Source organism: Patella vulgata, chromosome 5 (genome assembly GCF_932274485.2).
Source record: "Patella vulgata chromosome 5, xgPatVulg1.2, whole genome shotgun sequence".
Taxonomy (NCBI): Eukaryota; Metazoa; Mollusca; class Gastropoda; family Patellidae; genus Patella; species Patella vulgata.
In genome coordinates this window covers 41063341-41082724 of record NC_065883.2, presented here as the reverse complement: position 1 = coordinate 41082724, position 19384 = coordinate 41063341, and the positions used below count along the sequence as shown (strand labels likewise).

The 19384-nt window shown below is 35.6% G+C and overlaps 1 protein-coding gene across 3 annotated transcripts in view; it reads right to left on the bottom strand.

The window, feature by feature from the left end:
• Positions 1-19384, bottom strand: part of LOC126820661 (probable tubulin polyglutamylase ttll-15) — a 189616-nt gene that overhangs the window by 34107 nt on the left and 136125 nt on the right. The window contains exons 11-14 of one of the 3 annotated variants that reach the window (XM_050548784.2): positions 16210-16318; positions 10103-10169; positions 7470-7597; positions 1218-1749 (exon numbers count right to left, since the gene is read on the bottom strand). In XM_050548784.2, coding sequence (XP_050404741.1) covers positions 1713-1749; positions 7470-7597; positions 10103-10169; positions 16210-16318 — 341 coding nt within the window. In that variant the 3' untranslated portion in view covers positions 1218-1712. Of the gene's footprint in view, positions 1-1217; positions 1750-7469; positions 7598-10102; positions 10170-16209; positions 16319-19384 lie in introns of those variants that run through there. The other 2 variants (XM_050548783.1, XM_050548786.1) reach the window with 2 other exon arrangements.

Sequence of the window (19384 nt, the reverse complement as noted above, 5' to 3'; positions counted from 1 at the left end):
AAGTTACAAACTATCTTTTGATATATTCATATGTTCGCAGTGGTTTGTGCTTTTCGATATGTGGAATTAAAGTTTTAAAATTTAATTATGAACAAACAGGTATATTTGAAATTAAAGTTTGTTTAAGAAGGGCTAAAAGTACCAATTTTGCCAAAATGATGCCATTTCTAATGACAAGAATGTTACAATAATGAACAGTTGCAGTATCAAATCGAGCAAATGTCACTAAAATAGAACAATATTTTATTCTTTTGAAAAGTGACTCCCACAAAACTGCCTATTTCTCAGAAATAGCAAAAATTCAAAATGATTCATGGATATTTGGTTGATGTTATATATCAACCCTACATGTAGATAAATGTTTAGAATACAAATATTATAAAATAAAAAAGTTAAATAACATTTGCGGGAAACGGAGTACGAAAATCGATTCCCGCCGTGCTCTGCATATTTACGAGGACTATCCAGATATATATCAGCTAATTTGCAATAAGATAATATTTTGTATTAATTATTATTATAGATAGTGCCAACATGTATAGCATGCCGTTGAGTCTGTGTCAATCGGATAATTATTACTTTTTTTATAGGCTAAAAACTGCAAGGCCAACGGGAAATAATCTGGAGAAATATATTTTGAATATTTAGAATATTTATATACTGCTGATCAGAACCTTGGAAAACTAATAAAGTGTTTATAAAAATGTCATATCTCTAGACCTTACTCCCCAAAACTGAGTGGCTTAATGCGCAGTTTCTGCAAAATAAGCGGGTTAAAACAGAACATAATATTAATCCGACCAAAAACCATGATCCACAGTCTGAAACCTAAGTATTACTGGCGCAAAAGAAACAGGCGAATTTTCCTTCACTATATATTTCTAACCGAATGTACCCGATTAGGAGATACCTGTCTACCCTATACGTGAAATGCAAGTCTCCCATTACGCAGACGCACCCGTAATGTTGATGTTTTGAGAAAGAAACGATGTCGAAATATGTGAAATTTCCAAGAGGAGAGTGGATCTTATCGAACTTTTAGGCGTTAGGGCTCGACGAAGTGAGCAACGGGATGACAATTTCAGGTATGTCACCAATTTTTGGCCGTTTAAATTAAAAACTGAAGAAATGGCAAGGAATTTGAAAGTCAGAGTATCTCTTGGAACAGACAGTAGAGGGTTAACAAATTGAGAAAATCCTTCCCAGTACTTGGCCAATTTCTTTTTATTATCATGAGATAAATTCCACAAGTTAAAGAGATCAAAACCATGATCACCTGACCATTAAGAAGATATTAACATTGTAGTTCTTCGCTTACATCATGAAGTGGGCCTTCAAATATAGTTTTGCATTTCTGCTTCCATAAGCGAAATCTTCCATAGAGTTCTGCTCCTGCTTCCCAGTACGTCTTGGGCCTTCAAATATAGTTTTGCATTTCTGCTTCCATAAGCGAAATCTTCCATAGAGTTCTGCTCCTGCTTCCCAGTCCGTCTTGGGTCCTAATTCTACATTCATTAGATTTGATGTCATAGTTGAAATTCTATATTGACAGCTAACGAAAATATGAGATGACTGGCTTGTGAAGATAAGTGATGTCTGATACCGGTACCTTATTTCGCTGATAGCTAATCAACTGAATTTTGATGAAAACTATCTTTTCATGAACAAACAAACCTTTTGAATGGTTGTAAATGTCCCTTTTGATGATTATCTCACTGATCCCACTTCTGACACAATGTCATCAGCATTCTATAAATAGTAACATAGGATATACCAAGGTATTGAGGTATTTACTGGAACAAAATAGAGAGTGACTTTAGCCAACACTGTGACAAAAACTGTTTAAATATTGTTCTGTTGACAGAATGATTTTTTTGTTTAAAACACTTTGCTGTTGTCACTAGTATGGCCACAGATCACTAAACATTTGCCAATTGACTTTAATGTTAATTCTCGTCTCTTAGACCGACTCTTAACTTTTTCCCAAATTTTTGTTGGGTAGAACGCTTTCTACCACAGATGGAGCAACATGTGGCAACCTCTTGCCCAAAAGCACGTATGAGGTTCACGATGGAAAACTTGAGATACACAAGCTGGAAGTACAGACAAGAAAACATGCAATTTTGGACCCTACATTTCAACCTAACCAACCTCTCAACTCTTGTATCCTTCCGCCTCAAAATCATGAATATTCACCAAAACCTGGTAGAAAATATATTTTCAAACCCTTTTCTTCGATTCTACACCAAAAAGTCAACAAAAATCGCCATGCAAAAGGGGGAAAAAGGGAAAGGGAGAGAAAAAAACTTTCATCCTATATTCGTGGGTGACGACGTAGAAATATTTGGTGAGCTGTGTCCTATATAGGGGTGAAACTTCAGGTATCACCAAAAAGTCTTTTTCATATGCTTCCCATATGTTCTGGTAACATACCGGTGAAAAGAAATCAAAATCAAAGAATAACTGCAAAGATAGGTTCCCGGGCAACGAAACATACGCCCACAGCAGCTAAATCATCTGGGCAGTCAACAAGAGTTGTCGCATATTTTTACTTTTTTCGGTAATGAAACATTTATAATACATTAAAATCTGATTAAGAGTAACAACTCATTAAGTAATTATCAGAAAACCATCAGAATTTGTTTGGTTTTTATAAAGTTCTGCCCCATGCTAACGTTTAGTATACAAAACTTTTAACATCATGCATTTAGCTGTTAAAGTCATAAGATAGGTTGCCAGGCAACAAAACATACGCCCACAGCAGCTAAATCGTCCGAGGGGTTGTCAAGGGTTGTCGCATATTTATTCCTTTGTAGGTAATTGGGGGCCTTTACAAGACAGTCGTTTGAGGGTTTACAAAGTTCTACAAACTGAAACAAGGGTCTCAACTCTGGAAGTAATCTACAGAAATTGTTGAAATTTGACAGGCTTTTTCGTTTTACTAATGCATATAAATTTCATACAGATCACATGATGACTTTTGTCATTCAAACGTTCACAATCGCCATAACTCTAGAAATTATTGACGGAAATTGCTGAAATTCAATAGACCTGTTTCACAAATTTAAATGATGTATATAAATTTCATACATATCGGATGATAACTATCATCAATCGAGCATTAACAAGGTTTAACAAAGTGAAACAAGGGCAATAACTCGCGAAGTAATTATTGTAAATTGCTGAAATTCAATAGGCTTTTTCGTTTCACTAAGTTAAATCATGCATATAAATATCACAAAGATCGGGTGATAACTTTTTGCGTTAGAGCGTTCACAAGGATCAATAAAGTGAAACAAGGGCCATAACTCTAGACGTAATAAACGGAAATTGCTGAAATTCAATAGGCTTCTCTGTTTCACTAATCTAAATAATGCATATAAATTTCACAAAGATCGAATGATAACTTTTAGCGTTGGAGCGTTCACAAGGTTCAATAATGTGAAACAAGGGCCTTAACTCTAGACGTAATAAACGGAAATAGCTGAAATTCAATAGGCTTCTCTGTTTCACTAATCTAAATAATGCATATAAATTTCACAAAGATTGAATGATAACTTTTGGCGTTGAAGCGTTCACAAGGTTCAATAACGTGAAACATGGGCCTTAACTCTAGATGTAATAAACGGATATTGCTGAAATTCAATAGGCTTCTTCGTTTCACCAATTTAAATAATGCATGTAAATTTCAGAAAGATCGGATGGTAACTTTTGGAGTTAGAGCGCGTTCACAAGGTTCAATAAAGTGAAACAAGGGCCATAACTCTAAATGTAATAAACGGAAATTGCTGAAATTCAATAGGCTTCTTCGTTTCAGCAATCTAAATAATGCATATAAATTTCAGAAAGCTTGGATGATAACTTTGACGTGAGAGCGTTCACAAGGGTCAATAAAGTGAAACAAGGGCCATAACTCTAGACGTAATAAACGGAAATTGCCGAAATTCAATAGGCTTCTTTGTTTCAGTAATCTAAATAATGCATATAAATTTCAGAAAGATCGGATGATAACTTTTGGCGTTAGAGCGTTCACAAGGTTCAATAAAGTGAAACAAGGGCCATATAAATTTCAGAAAGATCGGATGATAACTTTGGCGTTAGAGCGTTCACAAGGTTCAATAAAGTGAAACAAGGGCCATAACTCTAGACGTAATAAACGGAAATTGCGGAAATTTAATAGGCTTCTTTGTTTCACTAATTTAAATAATGCATGTAAATTTCAGAAAGATCGGATGATAACTTTTGGACGATGGACGGACGGACCGACAAACGGACGGACGGAGGCGACAGCAATATAAAAAATTCATTGAAAATCAATATACTTGTTCGTCTCAAGACCTTAAACTCTGTGTATGAATCTGAAGTCAATCGGATGATAACTTTAGCCTCTAGAACGTCACAAGTTTTTCCAAAGTGATCAAGGGCCATAACTTTGGCAGTAATTATCGGAAATCGTTGAAAATCAATATGATTCTTTGTCTCATGACCTTAAACACTGTGTATAAATTTAAAGTCAATCAGATATTAACTTTAGCCTCTAGAGCGTCCACAAGATTTTTTGTACAAGCGCTATAGCTTATATATCGATGTTTAATTAGGCGACACTTTTTTGATTTTTCGTTTTACGGACCCGCCGACTGAAGCGTGAACCTCCCGATAAAAAAATAAATATCTAACTTGAGAATTTAATTTTATTTTATTTCCGACCCATACACGAAATAAAATCTTTGTTTGTTGTCATATTTTTTTTATTAATGTTTATCAATTTTCATTTTAATGAACCCTTCATTGGCTTCAATGTATACTGTATTTACTAGGAAACATCGTGTGCTGTGCAGTAAGATCATAGAAATAAGACGACGTGAGCGAGAGCGTTATTTCGCGAGAAATGACGCTATCCCACAAGAACTGTCATTCAAAATGGCCACTCGGCAAACCTCGGCAGATTCCGGTACCCTACATCTAACTGTCTGTGCCTCCACGTGGGGCAAGAAACAGTAATTAATCAAAGATCATTTGTGAAATTAAATTCATCGGACACTATACGCACTTATATGGATATACTACTTCTGAATTTATTAACAAGCTACGTTTCGATACACATACAGGTATCGTTGTCAAGCTAAATGATTTATAACAAAATATGGTACCGGTACAATATATAGAATAACTAAATAAACAAATTAACAATGATTGGAAACCCTAAACCACAATCTTCACTTAATTAATAACAATTAACACTTAAAAAGAAAGAAAACCATTCACTGATTAAAGTTATTAGTGTTCACTGATTGTCTAGTAAATCCACCCAAAGATTTGGAAGATAATGTCCAGAGTCTCTGTTTAATTTTGGCTTATGTTTTTGAATTTCTAAAGCTTCTCGAAGAACTCTGTTTTTCACAGAGACTCAGGACATTAAAATCTTTCATTAATTGTTGTGGCTACAGTAGAAACTATTTTTATAATCTGTCAACACTTAATGCCTCTAATATTAAAGATTTAAATTACTTATTAAGTCAATTAAAATGGCTAGTTTGTGACACCTTATACTGGTTAACAGTGATACATAATATATTGTCACACTCTTATTTTGTTTTGTTAACAATAAACCTGTTAAAGTAAACTTCTAATATTTTGTGGGGGTTTTTTTTAACCGACCTACCCAATCAATATGATAACCCTGTGCTGAAAAAAATATCTAATGTTTAAATTTATTTTTATTTCGACCTACCCAACCTAAAGTGCTGCCAAAACATCCGTAAACCATGAAATTAAAAATGTCTGGCCTTACTTAAACATGCATTATGCAAGAGCAAAATCTGCTTATTACAAGTCTTTCATTAGGCCTGAAATGTTATCTAAATTATCAATTAGACATTAATTATCTTATCCAGACCATAATAAACTCTCAATGTCAAGGCTAGCCTTCGATGTTGGCTGGATTAGATTCCTATATGCCGCTAACGGCCTTTGATAATTAAATCAGAAAAAGTTGATAATCGAGACTAAACTGTTTATATTAATGATTTTTTTAATGATGACCGAGACTATGCCAAAATTTCACCCGCTTCTTTCTCGGCTCATAGTGGATCAATTTGACTGAAATTTTCAGCAAATTACCTTTACACTATTTAGTTTTTAACTATTATAACGAGAACTGCCATCTCGTTATCTTATCTCCCATAATCAATCTTTAAGCTTTATTTACTTTAATTTGAACGAGATTATTACTCAAAAGGATATATACATTATATATTACAGATTTCGAATGGTTAATTTAGTTATATTGGTGTAGTTTATGAATGATGATGAAAATAAATAGTTGTAGTTTCCTAATCAGCAATTGTCATCTTTCTATATGGGTTACCCAAACCAAAAGGCCAAACACACCATACGAAAACCTCTCCTCCACCATTCTTCTACCACAAACAATTGCATTAACCACCCAAATATATCACCTCAGTGAAGGTTGAGTTCATATTTTGTAAAAATCTAGGTCAATTTTATCCTATTTACACCATAATGATGGTTGGGTTTGAATCTGTGAAAATCGTACCAAAACTGCTAGACAAAATGGCCTCTCCTCAAACGTAAATAGTGTAAAAGTATGTTATATCAAGGTTGTGGACCCTCTAGATGTCACAATCTTTATCTGATTTTGATGAAACTCTATGACAAAGGTCTTGGTTCCTTTAGATAATGATAAATGAAATGAAATGAAATGAAATGGGGTTTAACGTCCTACTCCTATACTGGACTAATGAAGACGGGCATACGCCATACAGTGTGCTATGAGGGAAATTTTGCCCGGGCAGCGGCACTATCGCCTACTCTTATATCGAATTCCAACTGCCAGGGAATCTTTTACGTGCATTCCAATATATACACGGGACCTCGGTTTTTCGTCTCATCCGAAGGACTAGACAGCTGTCCTTGTCAGGCCCTCCGTTCTGCACCACTGACAAGGGGAAACCACGTCGGAAAATCCTGATGAACTTTCTCGGCCAATGCAGGGATCGAACACCCGACCTCCAGGCTAGCGAGCCAGCGTCTTAACCAACTAGCCACCGTGGCTCCCTTTTAGATAATGACGCATATCAGAACATAACTCACTGGATTATGGCTTAAACAAAGCGCCACGCCGCTGGATTACCCATTCCCACTGCGCATGTTCAAACATACTTGAGGTTTCTGGTCGAGTAAGCCATGAGTAAGTAATCGAACACGATACATAATAGGTTGATATATGTGTACAAAGTTTCAAGCTATGTTCCGAAAATAGAACGGATAGAGCACATTTCAATATCCTTCCCAAACTCAGATGTTAATAACTGATTCTATATTAATATTTCACTAATAAATAGGAATGTTTTTATATTGCACTAATATGAATTTAAAAAAAAAAAATGTCTTCCTTTTTCTAGTGTAAAGAATGAATTAATTGTTTTATAAATAATTGTAACACTAACCTTTTATAGTGATTAAATATAACAGATCGAGCTAAACCAACCAATCCAAGTAAATTAAATATTACATGTTCATATAGTATCTTATTCTCTTTAAAATGGGATGAAGATAAATTGGGTGACATATTTGCCTGAAAATATCACAAAAATGAGGACTATTCAGTTTATTTGAACATGTATCAATTAATATATTGAAAAAAAAAAATTTATATCAGTGAACCACATCACAACTCTAAAAAGTTATTTCAATATATGAAATTAAACACAGCAATTCCACGGTAATGGACATACCATTTGCACACTTTTCCCTTCCTATGAATAATATTTCTCAAAACTTGCATGATAAAAATGAGTGACAATTGATAGATCTTCAATATGGCCTTGAAATGAGTGCTATTGAAAATCTGATCAATCATCTTGCTTTTTGCAGAAATCATCAAGAAATTTGCAGAAAGTTACTTGAAAATAGCAATTGACAACATTCAAAACCTTATTTTAATTCAGTCTTGTGACGGCTTCTTTGAAACTAAAATGTCCGACAATGCAGAAACCACGAGGTTAACACGAAGATTAAAATTATAATGGATTGATCAATGGTCCGACAAAGAGGAAACAATGGCTTCTGTTTAAGATTAGATTGATGAATTGTCCGACAAAGGATTAAGTCAGTCAATCAAGGCAGATTAAGTTGTTAATCAAGGTAGGGTTATAGACCATATATCACGATAAATATGTTGATCACTTAATTACCTAATCAATCCAGCGTATTATCGACGATAATCTGGTTGAGTGGTAGTTATACACTCAGTAAACTATATTAATTTCGGAATTTTGAATATTATTCACCATGTCTTGATGTCCGATTGGGCATATTCCTGATCGGACAATTTTGGGTGTTTGGAAAAAAGATTTGGACAAGTCCGGAATATGCGGGCAAAATCCCATCACTGCCGAAGAGTGTCCATTATGTAAATAGAAAGAACAAGTCGGTTGCAAGAGTGCTTATGTTGATCATATCAGCAACTGAGGACAACTGGGAGCAACTGAATTCAGAGCGCTTATGTTGACTCAGAACTGATAGCGATCACACTGAACATGTGATCGACAAAATGGCGAATTACTTAGAAAAAGCAACCCAAAGGCATGGTCGGTCTTGCTACAATTCTATTAGTATATTATTGTCGACATCATCAAAACTTGAAAAGTGGGTGTCTTCGTTCGCTTCCATTTGCTTATTTATAAAGTCACATGACATGTGTCTCTTGTCATGTGATGTTATTTCCATGGAAACGAATTGACTCCAGTTGCAAGAACGCTCATGTCGACTGCAACTAGTTGTTGCTAGTTGCAGCCAGTTGCAGAAAGTTGAACATGTGCAACTGACTACAACTAGTTGCTTTGAGTTGTAAGGGGCGCTCAAGTCGACTTTTTTCAGTTGCATTCAGTTGCTTTCAGTTGCTCCCAGTTGCCGAAATGCCAGTTGCTTTCAGTTGGAAGGTTGACATAAGCCCCCCTTAAGCCGGTCCAGACTTGTCAAAGGGCTGAACTTTCTTAGTTGCTCTAAGTTTCTATTTGACCCACGTGCCGAGAAGACACCAGCGAAGGACTGTTTACAAACTACTACTTCAAAGCAGTAGCACCACCGAGAGCAAAGGAGACTTCAACCGAATACTGGTAAAGTTGGACTGAATACATGTACTTTGGCTAATCCTGTACATTGATTCTGATCAACATTGTTATACTCGTACTTATACTCATTTGTCCCAATATCATTTTATCATGTGTATATGTTATTAAATAGATTGTTGTCTAGATTTGTCTAATCAAGATATTTGGTGGAGCATGAATCTGTAAACTACAATTGATATGCAGAGGTTGTAACAGTAACGGACGTCTTACGATATTATCAGATACTAATAATTACATAGTTTTGGTCATCAAATACATGAATGCAATGAAAATGGTACATTATTTGGCAGATCGATTCTAGGCCAACACAATTGGAAAATAGATGTTACATTTTTAATGCTTAAAATATCAAGTTAGAAAAAGGAAGCAGAAATGTGACATTGTTCCCCATGAAATCCTAACCTTGTTTAAGGCATGATACTGTGATACAAGGTAAGTTTCACGAAAAATTGCACTTATCAGTTATGGATAGATAAAATGCCTAGTTAAAGAAAATTGAATATTTTTTTTATTTTTGACTGTTATGTCCCTTTAACCGTGGAATTGCCCAACAATAAGATTCAGATCATGATATTGGTAGGGTTTGTCCTCTCACCAAATTTCAAAAACATCTGTTAAAAACTATTTATAAGGTTTTCAGAAAAGGGGGGTTAACTCGGTTTTGTCCCATTTGAATGATTACATGTCGTCCCTTGCCAGACCCTCTGTCCTGCACTGCTGACAAGGGCAAACCCAGCCTGAAAATCCTGATGATCTTTTTCGACCAACACCGAGATCGAACACAGGACCTCCAGGTCGTGAGCCACCTCTGCTCCCACCTGCTGATGGAGAAAGAAGTACTAACAGAGACAGTTATATTAAGGATAGGGTTAGAGTAGATTTATTATATAAATATATTTAGATAGAAAAGAAACATATACAGCAACCTTCTATTTTGTTAATTTTACCTCCATTAAATAAACTTTTAAATCTTCATCTAACACAAAGTCAAATCGGACCATTTCAAAGAATTGTCTGAAAGAAGACATAAATCTTTTATTTATAAAAGAAGGTATAATTTTATAAGGATGCAACAACGCCTGAACCTGTAATATGATGTGCAGCATCATTCACATGCGAATCATGATACAGCAGAACAAATAATGAGCATCACTATTAGTCTGGTGAAATTATTGAAATTTGACAGGCTTTTTCGTTTCACTAATTTAAATAATGCATATAAATTTCATACAGAATGGATGATAAATTTTGGCATTCAAACACTCACAAGGTTCAAAAAATAAAAAGGGCCATAACTCTAGAAATTATTGGGAGGCAGACCACCATTAATTTCACCATTGACTTCAATGTTAATTCTGGCCTCTTTCCCCACCTCTTCGTTGGGCTGAATGCTTTTCACTACAGACAGAGAAACAAATGGTCATGTCTTTGCACTAAAATATTTGTGAGGTTGACCACCAAAATTTTGAGATACAAAAACTTGAAGAAACATACTAAAAACATGTAACTAGCTGCCGTACATATCACCGTAGCCAACCTGATAACCCCGTTATCCTTCCACTTCAAAATCATGAATATTTACTAAAACCTGGCAGAAAATGTGAATTCAAACCCTCTTCATACATTCTAGACCAAAAAATCAAAGATAGGTTGCCAGGCAACAAAACATACGCCCACAGCAGGTAAATCGTCCGAGCGGTCGACAAGGGTTGTCGCATATTTATTCCTTTGTAGGTCTATTGGGGGCCCTTACAAGACAGTTCCATACAGATCAGATTATAATTTTTGGCCGTTTGAGGGTTCACAAGGTTCTACAAATTGAAACAAGGGTCTCAATTCTGGAAGTAATTATCTACAGAAATTGTTGAAATTTGACAGGCTTTTTCATTTCACAAATTTAAATGATGCATATAAATTTCATACATATCGGATGATAACTTTCATCAATTGAGCATTAACAAGGTTGAACAAAGTGAAACAAGGCCAATAACTCTAGAAGTAATAAACGGAAATTGCTGAAATTCAATAGGCTTCCTTGTTTTCCATAACTCCAGAATAAATTAACGGAAGTCATTGAAATTAAATAGGCTTCTTCAACTCACTAATGCAAACAACATATATGAATTTCAAAACAATCAGATGATAAATGTAGTCTGTAGAGTGTTCACAAGAAATTGTGGATGACGGACGGACTGGGGGGGGGGGGGGAACGGCAATATACGACCACATTTCCATGTGGGCGTATAAAAATGAGACTTCAGTATTACTGATATTCATAGTGAAATTGATTTTAGGGTGCTGTTCGTTGAGGGTTATTAGAAAATTTTGGTATTCTTCCATGGTAGACGAAGAAATGGCCCATATATCATCGATAAATCGAAAGTGTTCATCCGGTCTATCAGGTAAATGATTCCAATATTTTTTTAACCAGTAAGTCGTATAAATATTACTATACGTAACTGTGAACGAGATCCCCATTGCAGTTCCACTGATTTGATGGTAAAATTTTCTATTAAATTCAAATTCATTATTAGTAAGTATAAAATTAGCTAGTACTTTAAGGGCGTCTATTCCTTCTGGTATAGGATATATTTGGATATATAGACTGATAAAATCAAATGTGAGTAGGTAGGTATTATTACTTATATTTAGATTTTGTGGAGTTTTTGAAGAAAATTAGTGGTGTCTTTTACAACTTCGGTGCAGTAGGTTTCTGTAATGGGTTTCAATTTCGTATCAAGCCAATATGATGCTTTAGCTGTGAGAGAATTAGAATTACTGCGCTAATGGGTCTTCCTGGAGGGATTTCACCATTATTCTTAGTCTAAGTGTATTGTGGGGTTCACTGTTTGGTCCATGAATCTTATGTCTGCACTGTGCTTGATAAAATCCCTCAGAACCAAACTCAATATTGCTGAATCACTTTGGATCCACAGATTAAACACTGTATGGCCTAGTGGTTTAAATGAAATGCCTGTAAATTAATTCTACACCCTTTTTTTAAACCATACATTATTTATCTATATTTAACCTATATTATGTCATCAAAGTTATGACGTCTATTTACATTATGACATCACTAGTTATCATGACTAACCTTGTACTTCAAATGTATCATTTGTGTAGTTTTACTCTCTGATTCTATAAAGATGGTTTTGTGATACCCAAGACTTTGTTTTTAACCACTCCTACTACTGGTGTCACCGTATCAAGTTTATTATGACTTGGATCCCATCTAAGTTTATGTTATTCAAATGGTTTTGGATTCCTCTCTCTTTATATTTACATGAAAATGTGGGCGTATAATAAAAATTGTGACCTCTAAAGGGACCACAAGTTAAAAGTATAACTTTTCGTGCAATAAGGGGCCATAATTCAGGAAGTAACGATCCAATATGCGTGAATATAGAAAGGAACCAAGATCTTTGGAATATAAACAAGCATTCCAAGTTTCATCAAAATCGAATGAAAATTGTGACCTCTAGAGGGTCCACAACCTTGATATACCATATTTTGCACTATTTGCATACAAGGGGCGTCCATTTTGTACGGCAGTTTTGGTCTGATTTTCACGAAATTCGAACTCGACCATCATAAGGGTGTAACGGTGATATACTAAAACGTTTTTTTAAAATCGGATAAAAATTGTGACCTCTAGAGAAACAACAAGCTAAAAACGAGATTTTTCGTACAATCAGGGGCCATAATTCAGGAAGTTACGTTCCGATATGCACAAATATCAAAAGGAACCGAGATCTTTGTGTTATAAGCAAACATTTCAAGTTTAAACCAAATCGGATAAAAATTGTGACCTCTACAGTGTTCACAAGCTAAAAACGTGATTTTTTTTTTAGTACAATCAGGGGCCATAATCCATGAACTTACAGTCCGATACATGCCAACATCGAAAGGAACCGAGATCTTAGGGTGATAAACCTATATTTCAAGTTTCATTGAAATCGAATAAAAATTGTGACCTGTAGACTGTTCACAATCAATTGTGGACGGATGTCCGGACAGGGGCGACGACAATATACGTCCACATGAAAATGTGGGTGTATAAAAAATTAATAATAATAAGAATAATTTTAACAAAAACAATCGTGTTTCACACAAGCTACGCAGTGTGAAACCCTAATAAGAATAATTTTAACAAAAACAATAGTGTTTCACACAAGGTAAGCAGTGTGAAACCCTAATAACAAAGAATGGCTGTGCATTCACTTTCAGTGCAAATGACTTCATTTGACCTTTGACCCTGAATATCTCGAAAATGCTGGCAGACTGATTACCACTCAGCAATATATTCTATGCAAAATTTTACTATAGAAAAGTTGGGTGTGGTTTTGTGCCTATTTGATTGCCACCCCCTGATCCCCCCCCCCCACCACTACAACCTCTGAGCCTCTGATCTATATCAACAGGGGCGTAAATGTGGGGTACACCCCCCCAGGAAAAAAAATAGTCGGTCGCAAAATCAGTACAGTCGGTCGCAAAATAAGAGCAGTCGGTATCAAAATAAGTGCTCAATGCACACGTCACGCTACTCACGCAAAACTTCAGTATAAAATAACCTTGTCAACTTATCATGTTTGAAAAAATGATGTGTTTCACTCTTATTCTGTTGTAAGTAGGTAGGTCCAAGAACAAAATTTCCCCCCGGGAGAAAAATAGTCGGTCTCAAAATAAGTGCAGTCACTGCAGTCGGTCTCAAAATTATGCGTCGCCGTCTTAATGAATTAATGAGGTAAACAAATAATGCCAGAATAGATCCCAAATACTAGACGGTCGCAAGATCAGTGTAGTCGGTCGTAAGATATGAGCAGTCGGTATCAAAATAAGTGCTCACTGCACACGTCACTCTACTCATGCACGCAAAACTTTAGTATAAAATAACCTTATACCCATACTTTTTCTTGACTCTTTGATGAAAATGGGAGGGTATACACCGATACACGGCCACTTTTGCCGTGTATCAGTTGAAAAGTGGCCGTGTATCAGTTGAAAAAGGACAAAAATAACAAAATCATGATTTACATATTTATTTGAACATCTACAACCCATCATCATTTTCAACTGTCTCAGCACTTTTCGAATGTGCGTCACTCTCATTCATATTCTTACATTTTGTCTCACATTTCTTTACATTTTGATATCTAGTCGCACTTTCACATTTTGTCGCGGCTTATGCTCATCCGCAGAACATAATCCAAATATTTTACTATTATAAATTAATCTCTTGGCATTTTCAACACTAAAAACTTTCACATTTTGTCGCGGTTCATGCTCATCCACAGCACGTAATCCAAATATATTACTAGTATAAATTAATCCATTGGCACACTCAAAAAGGAGACGGTGTATCAACCCATACACCTTGAAAACAAGGTATATAACTATTACTTGTCGACTTATCATGTTTGAAAAAAATGTTTTTCTCCCCATGGCAAAAAAATAGTTGGTCTCAAAAAAAAGTGGTCACCGCAGTCTGTCCCAGACTAAATGAATTAATGGGGTGTTTTCTGACCATCAGAATTCTGCAAAATCTCTCCCCAAAGTCCAGGACATTTCAGAGACCAAGTAAGCGCCCCATTGAGGTAAAGTGCCCTCAGGCCCAGTCCTCAAAAATTAAAAGCTCAGTTACATATCGGCGCTCAATTCCATTATGCCATCATTCTTCAACTCCTTCTCTGTCTTATACTATCTCATCACTATCATATTCACAGTTACAGTGAATCGCTCAGTTAGTAGTACCACTAGTGAGTGAGTCGTGGGTCAAAAGACTGTAGAATTGTTAGTTCTACTCTCACAAAACAGGCGACATTGACAAATAGGCCTCAAGATTCTGTCCCATTTCTTATCCTCTCGTTAACGAGAATTTGGATCCATTTGCCATGACATTGACTAAAATTGTCCAGCCCAGTCCCAAAAAGTAAAAGCTTGGTTACACATCTGAAATTTTTTCGCGCCTGCGGCGCTCGATTCCATTATAACATCATTCTTCCAATCCTCTGTTGTCTTATACTGTCTCAGCAATATCATATTCACGGTTATACTGAACTGCCTAGTTATGTTAGTTATAGTACCACTGGCACTGGTGTATGGGTAGTGGGGCGTCAGACTATACAAAAGTTCTGTCAACTCTTGCAAAACAGGCGGAATTGACAGGGGCGGATCTCGAGATTTTGTCTAATTGACTCACATTTCTGGTCCTCTCGTCCACAAGAATTTCTCCCAGCAATGACCTCAAATGCCAAGATATTGACTCAATTTTTTCAAAATTTTCTCAGGTTGCTCAGTGTTATAGGCACAATCATATATGACATAAACATTATGTCAACTTAAATAAAACTGCTTTCCAGCGAGACAACGATCGGCAAACAACTATATAATTATACAATACCATCTATGTTCTACCGGGACGCCTAATGTTATAGCCAGTATTTTGTTGACATTCATTGTGGGGTGGGATTGTGGCTGGGGTGGGGCCCTGGATTTGGACCCCCCCCCACTACCCCTATCTAGAGCCACTACTGCACATGGCCCCTACAAAACTCGCACCTGTGGTACTCGGCTCCTGTCTGCATCACTCGTACTAGGGGTATGGGCATCAGTCGGTCGCATTTTGGCTAAACACCCCCCCAAACAAAATCGTTATGTACGCCCCTGTATATCAACATTAAGTTTAAGACACTATCTCAGTGTCAAATCTATTTCAGGTTTCTATTAACTAAAATTAATAATGATAATAATAAAATTAAGCAGTTTGGAAGGGTTCACCAAATGTGTATGCTTCCGAATTATCATTTAGTTTTGTGTGACCTGATAGACACAGTAAAGAAGTTTGTCTCCAACTCTATCAGTCATTGATATTTCTTTGACAGAGTTGCTTAAGACTACACTATTGAGACTAAGAGCCCTCCATAGAGGTTTAAACCTGTTACATTCAGTGAAATATATTTAGGATCTCCTTTAATATAACCATGATGTTGTGCTTAACTTCATTTCAAATAAAATATAATAATGGAAACTGATTTGTTGTATAATCCTTTACCTAGAAGATTTATATTTCCGAGCAGCATCTATTAATTTGGATTCTTTATCTTTATATACGGTTAAAATAGCAAATTTAATATCTGACCAAACTTTGTCAGGATTTTTACCTGTAAAAGACAAAAAAAATCAAATGTTTTAAAAAACATGCAAAACTTAGTCTATAATTATTTTAGAGGGTAAGAGTGGGTGCAATACATGTATTTTATTATTGCTATTATAAGAAATCTGGTAAGAAAAAACATACATAGAAATGCATTAATATTTAAGCCCACCAGTATAATATACTGAGGTGCAATGAAAAAGCATATCATTAAATGGACGAATGTAAATTTCATTTGAGAAATACACTTAAATCTGGCAATTCTAAATGTAACTACATCAGATCACGACAATAAAATGCGAGAGAGTGATGTTTTAACAATCATGTATTCACGATCGAGTAAGCATATCACAGATCAAATCTCTCAAACACAAAATATCTAATTTCACAGAACAGGAACGTTGAATATGGAAATCTTTTGGTGCAAACATGTTGAAGATGCTACAATATGCCAAGGCTTACGCCTGAAAACAGAGAACGTGCTGTTGCATTCAGTCAATAACTTTCAGTAGATTACAATTTTTAAAAGCCCAGACCCAATTTCAATGGCCCAAAAATTCAAAAGTAGTAATACAAATTTTGTTTTAAATTCTTTATTCTCTTGAATACAAATATAATGGATTTTCATGTTTATTTTTCGAATCTCCTTAATGAAGAAGAGCCTGGAAAGAAAGATCCCATGTCATTTTGGAATAAAAATATATTGCCTTGACGTTTTGTACTTGAGCAGGTGACATCTCGGATTCGGGTTGGTGACGTTTCGGACTCAGGAATAAGTTGAAAGGAAAGGTTGAATACAACTGTCACATCAATTTATAATAAGTCAAAAACGATTTTATAAAAATAACATGCGGATAGAATTTACCGACGGCTTCAATTACAGCACGTGGAGTAGTTAATCACGCATCATATAGACCTTATGCAAGAGCTAAATCTGCCTATTGCAGGTCTTTCTTTACGCCTGGAATGTTATCTAAATTATTAAATAGACATTAATTAACATATCCAGACCATAATCAACTCTTGATGTCAACGCTAGCCCGCGATGTTTACTGGATTAAGATACAATTTGCTGCTCCACTTTCATTCTTAATTTAATCAGGAACTGTATATTCGAGTGTATGTTTTTTATTGTACCAACTTTAGTAATGATGATCGCGGCTAGGGCGAAAATTCAATCACTATAATCTTGGTTCAGAGTGGATCAATTGGACTAAAATTTTCAGCAAATTCCATTTACATTGCATGCACGAATCACGAATCCAATTTTGTATGGTGGCGAACAGTTTTTTACCCCATATATTCTCGCGGGAAAGAAATTAACAGTCAGTTTAGGTTGGAAATCGTAATTTACTACGAAACGAGTCGGTTGGTGACTCGGTTGATTGCCCGTCAGTCCGCCCACCGAGGGCCAGACTTCGCACTGCCAAGTGGGGGCAGCACATTCCCCCCCCTTCCCCTTCTGAAAATCCTGGACCCACCCCTGATTATTTAGTTTTTAACTATTATAGTGAGAACTACCAACTCTTTATCTAATCTCCCATAATGTATCTTTAAGGAAAGGCAAAATTTCCAATGTTGAATGTTTATGAAAAGAATGTTTTAGTTCTTTATACACTGTAACATTGGTACCGTTTAATCTAGCGTAAAGAGTGTTAATTTCTACTCTGTGTCCAATTATTCATAAATATTGTTGAATTTCGGCGAATAGTGCTCAATTTGTACTTCTATCGAATTTCAATCTCACTGTTTAATTTTGATTACCAAGCATCTGATTAAAGGATCAATACCACTCTTGTTGTAACAGAATAATATGTCCCAATCTTTATTCTGGTCAACAAATTGTACTATTTTACAGTATTCCAATAAATTGATAATACAAATTTCATCTTAACACACCTAATTTAAAAAATTGGAAAAATTCAACTAAATGATTTGAAAAGCCTAACATAAACCTTTTCAAATGTGACTTGGATTTAAAAATATTTTCGAACCTCTGGACAAGTAAAATAGGATGTAATGGATAATTTACACAACAGGTAGGAAACTTAAACATCTAATACTTAGAATAAGGCTAATATTTATTTACTGGAGCTGTCAAGCGTGTATTATTGTCCCTTTAACTAGTGTTTAGTTTCTCGACACGTGTTGAATTATAAGCGTCCCGTCTAATTACAAGGCCGGCGGAAGTAATTCTTGATTGGGGAGGGGGGGGCTCCCATCCTAGGTCCTTATAGGCCAAATTATTGGGGGGGGGGGCTAATACGGTGAAATATTATTTTTCAGGATTCATACGACGGCAGGTATCTGTAATGCTAGGCATTATCCAGGGATTATTTTTCAAGATCACTACGGTGAAACAGACGTTGGATTTTGAATGGCGACAGGACGGTTCCGAAGCAAAGCTTTCCTGAGATGCACATATCGTTTCGTCCACAATCATAAAACGTGTATTTATATATCCATTTAAAACAGTATTTCCCACACTGACAACCCATCCACAAATGATAAATCTCACGCATCTGATTTACGTGTGTACATGTCAACTCCCTACCCTGATTAAATCCTTTTGTTTAAATGTCTTCGCAATTAAGACTAACAGCAAGGGTATTGCACCAATCATATATTACATAATATGGGATCTATAGAAAGCATTTTGGGTTGAAGGGTAGTGCGATTATCTGGGGGAATAAACACAGAAGGCTTGTAGAATTAATACATATGTGTCAGAAGTTAACAATATGTCTACTGTGTAAGACAAAACGTGAAAATAAACTAATAATTCGAACTCTTTATTTCTTTTTATTATTATAGAACGACAACCTTTTTTCGCTGAAGATCAAATAAAACCTACTAAATACATTTCATGCTTATATGTAACGCATAACTTTGCCAAACTTTATTTCAGACGCCCCTTTAACAACAAACTGTTACCTTGCTGTAGTCGTGTGGACAATATGACTTTTATTGTTAATTGTCAGTAGTAATAATTACAAATTTTGAAAAGAGATGTCGATGTATTTGTGATTTTACATGTAGCTTCAGTCCATTCAATAACCTGTATTTATTACTC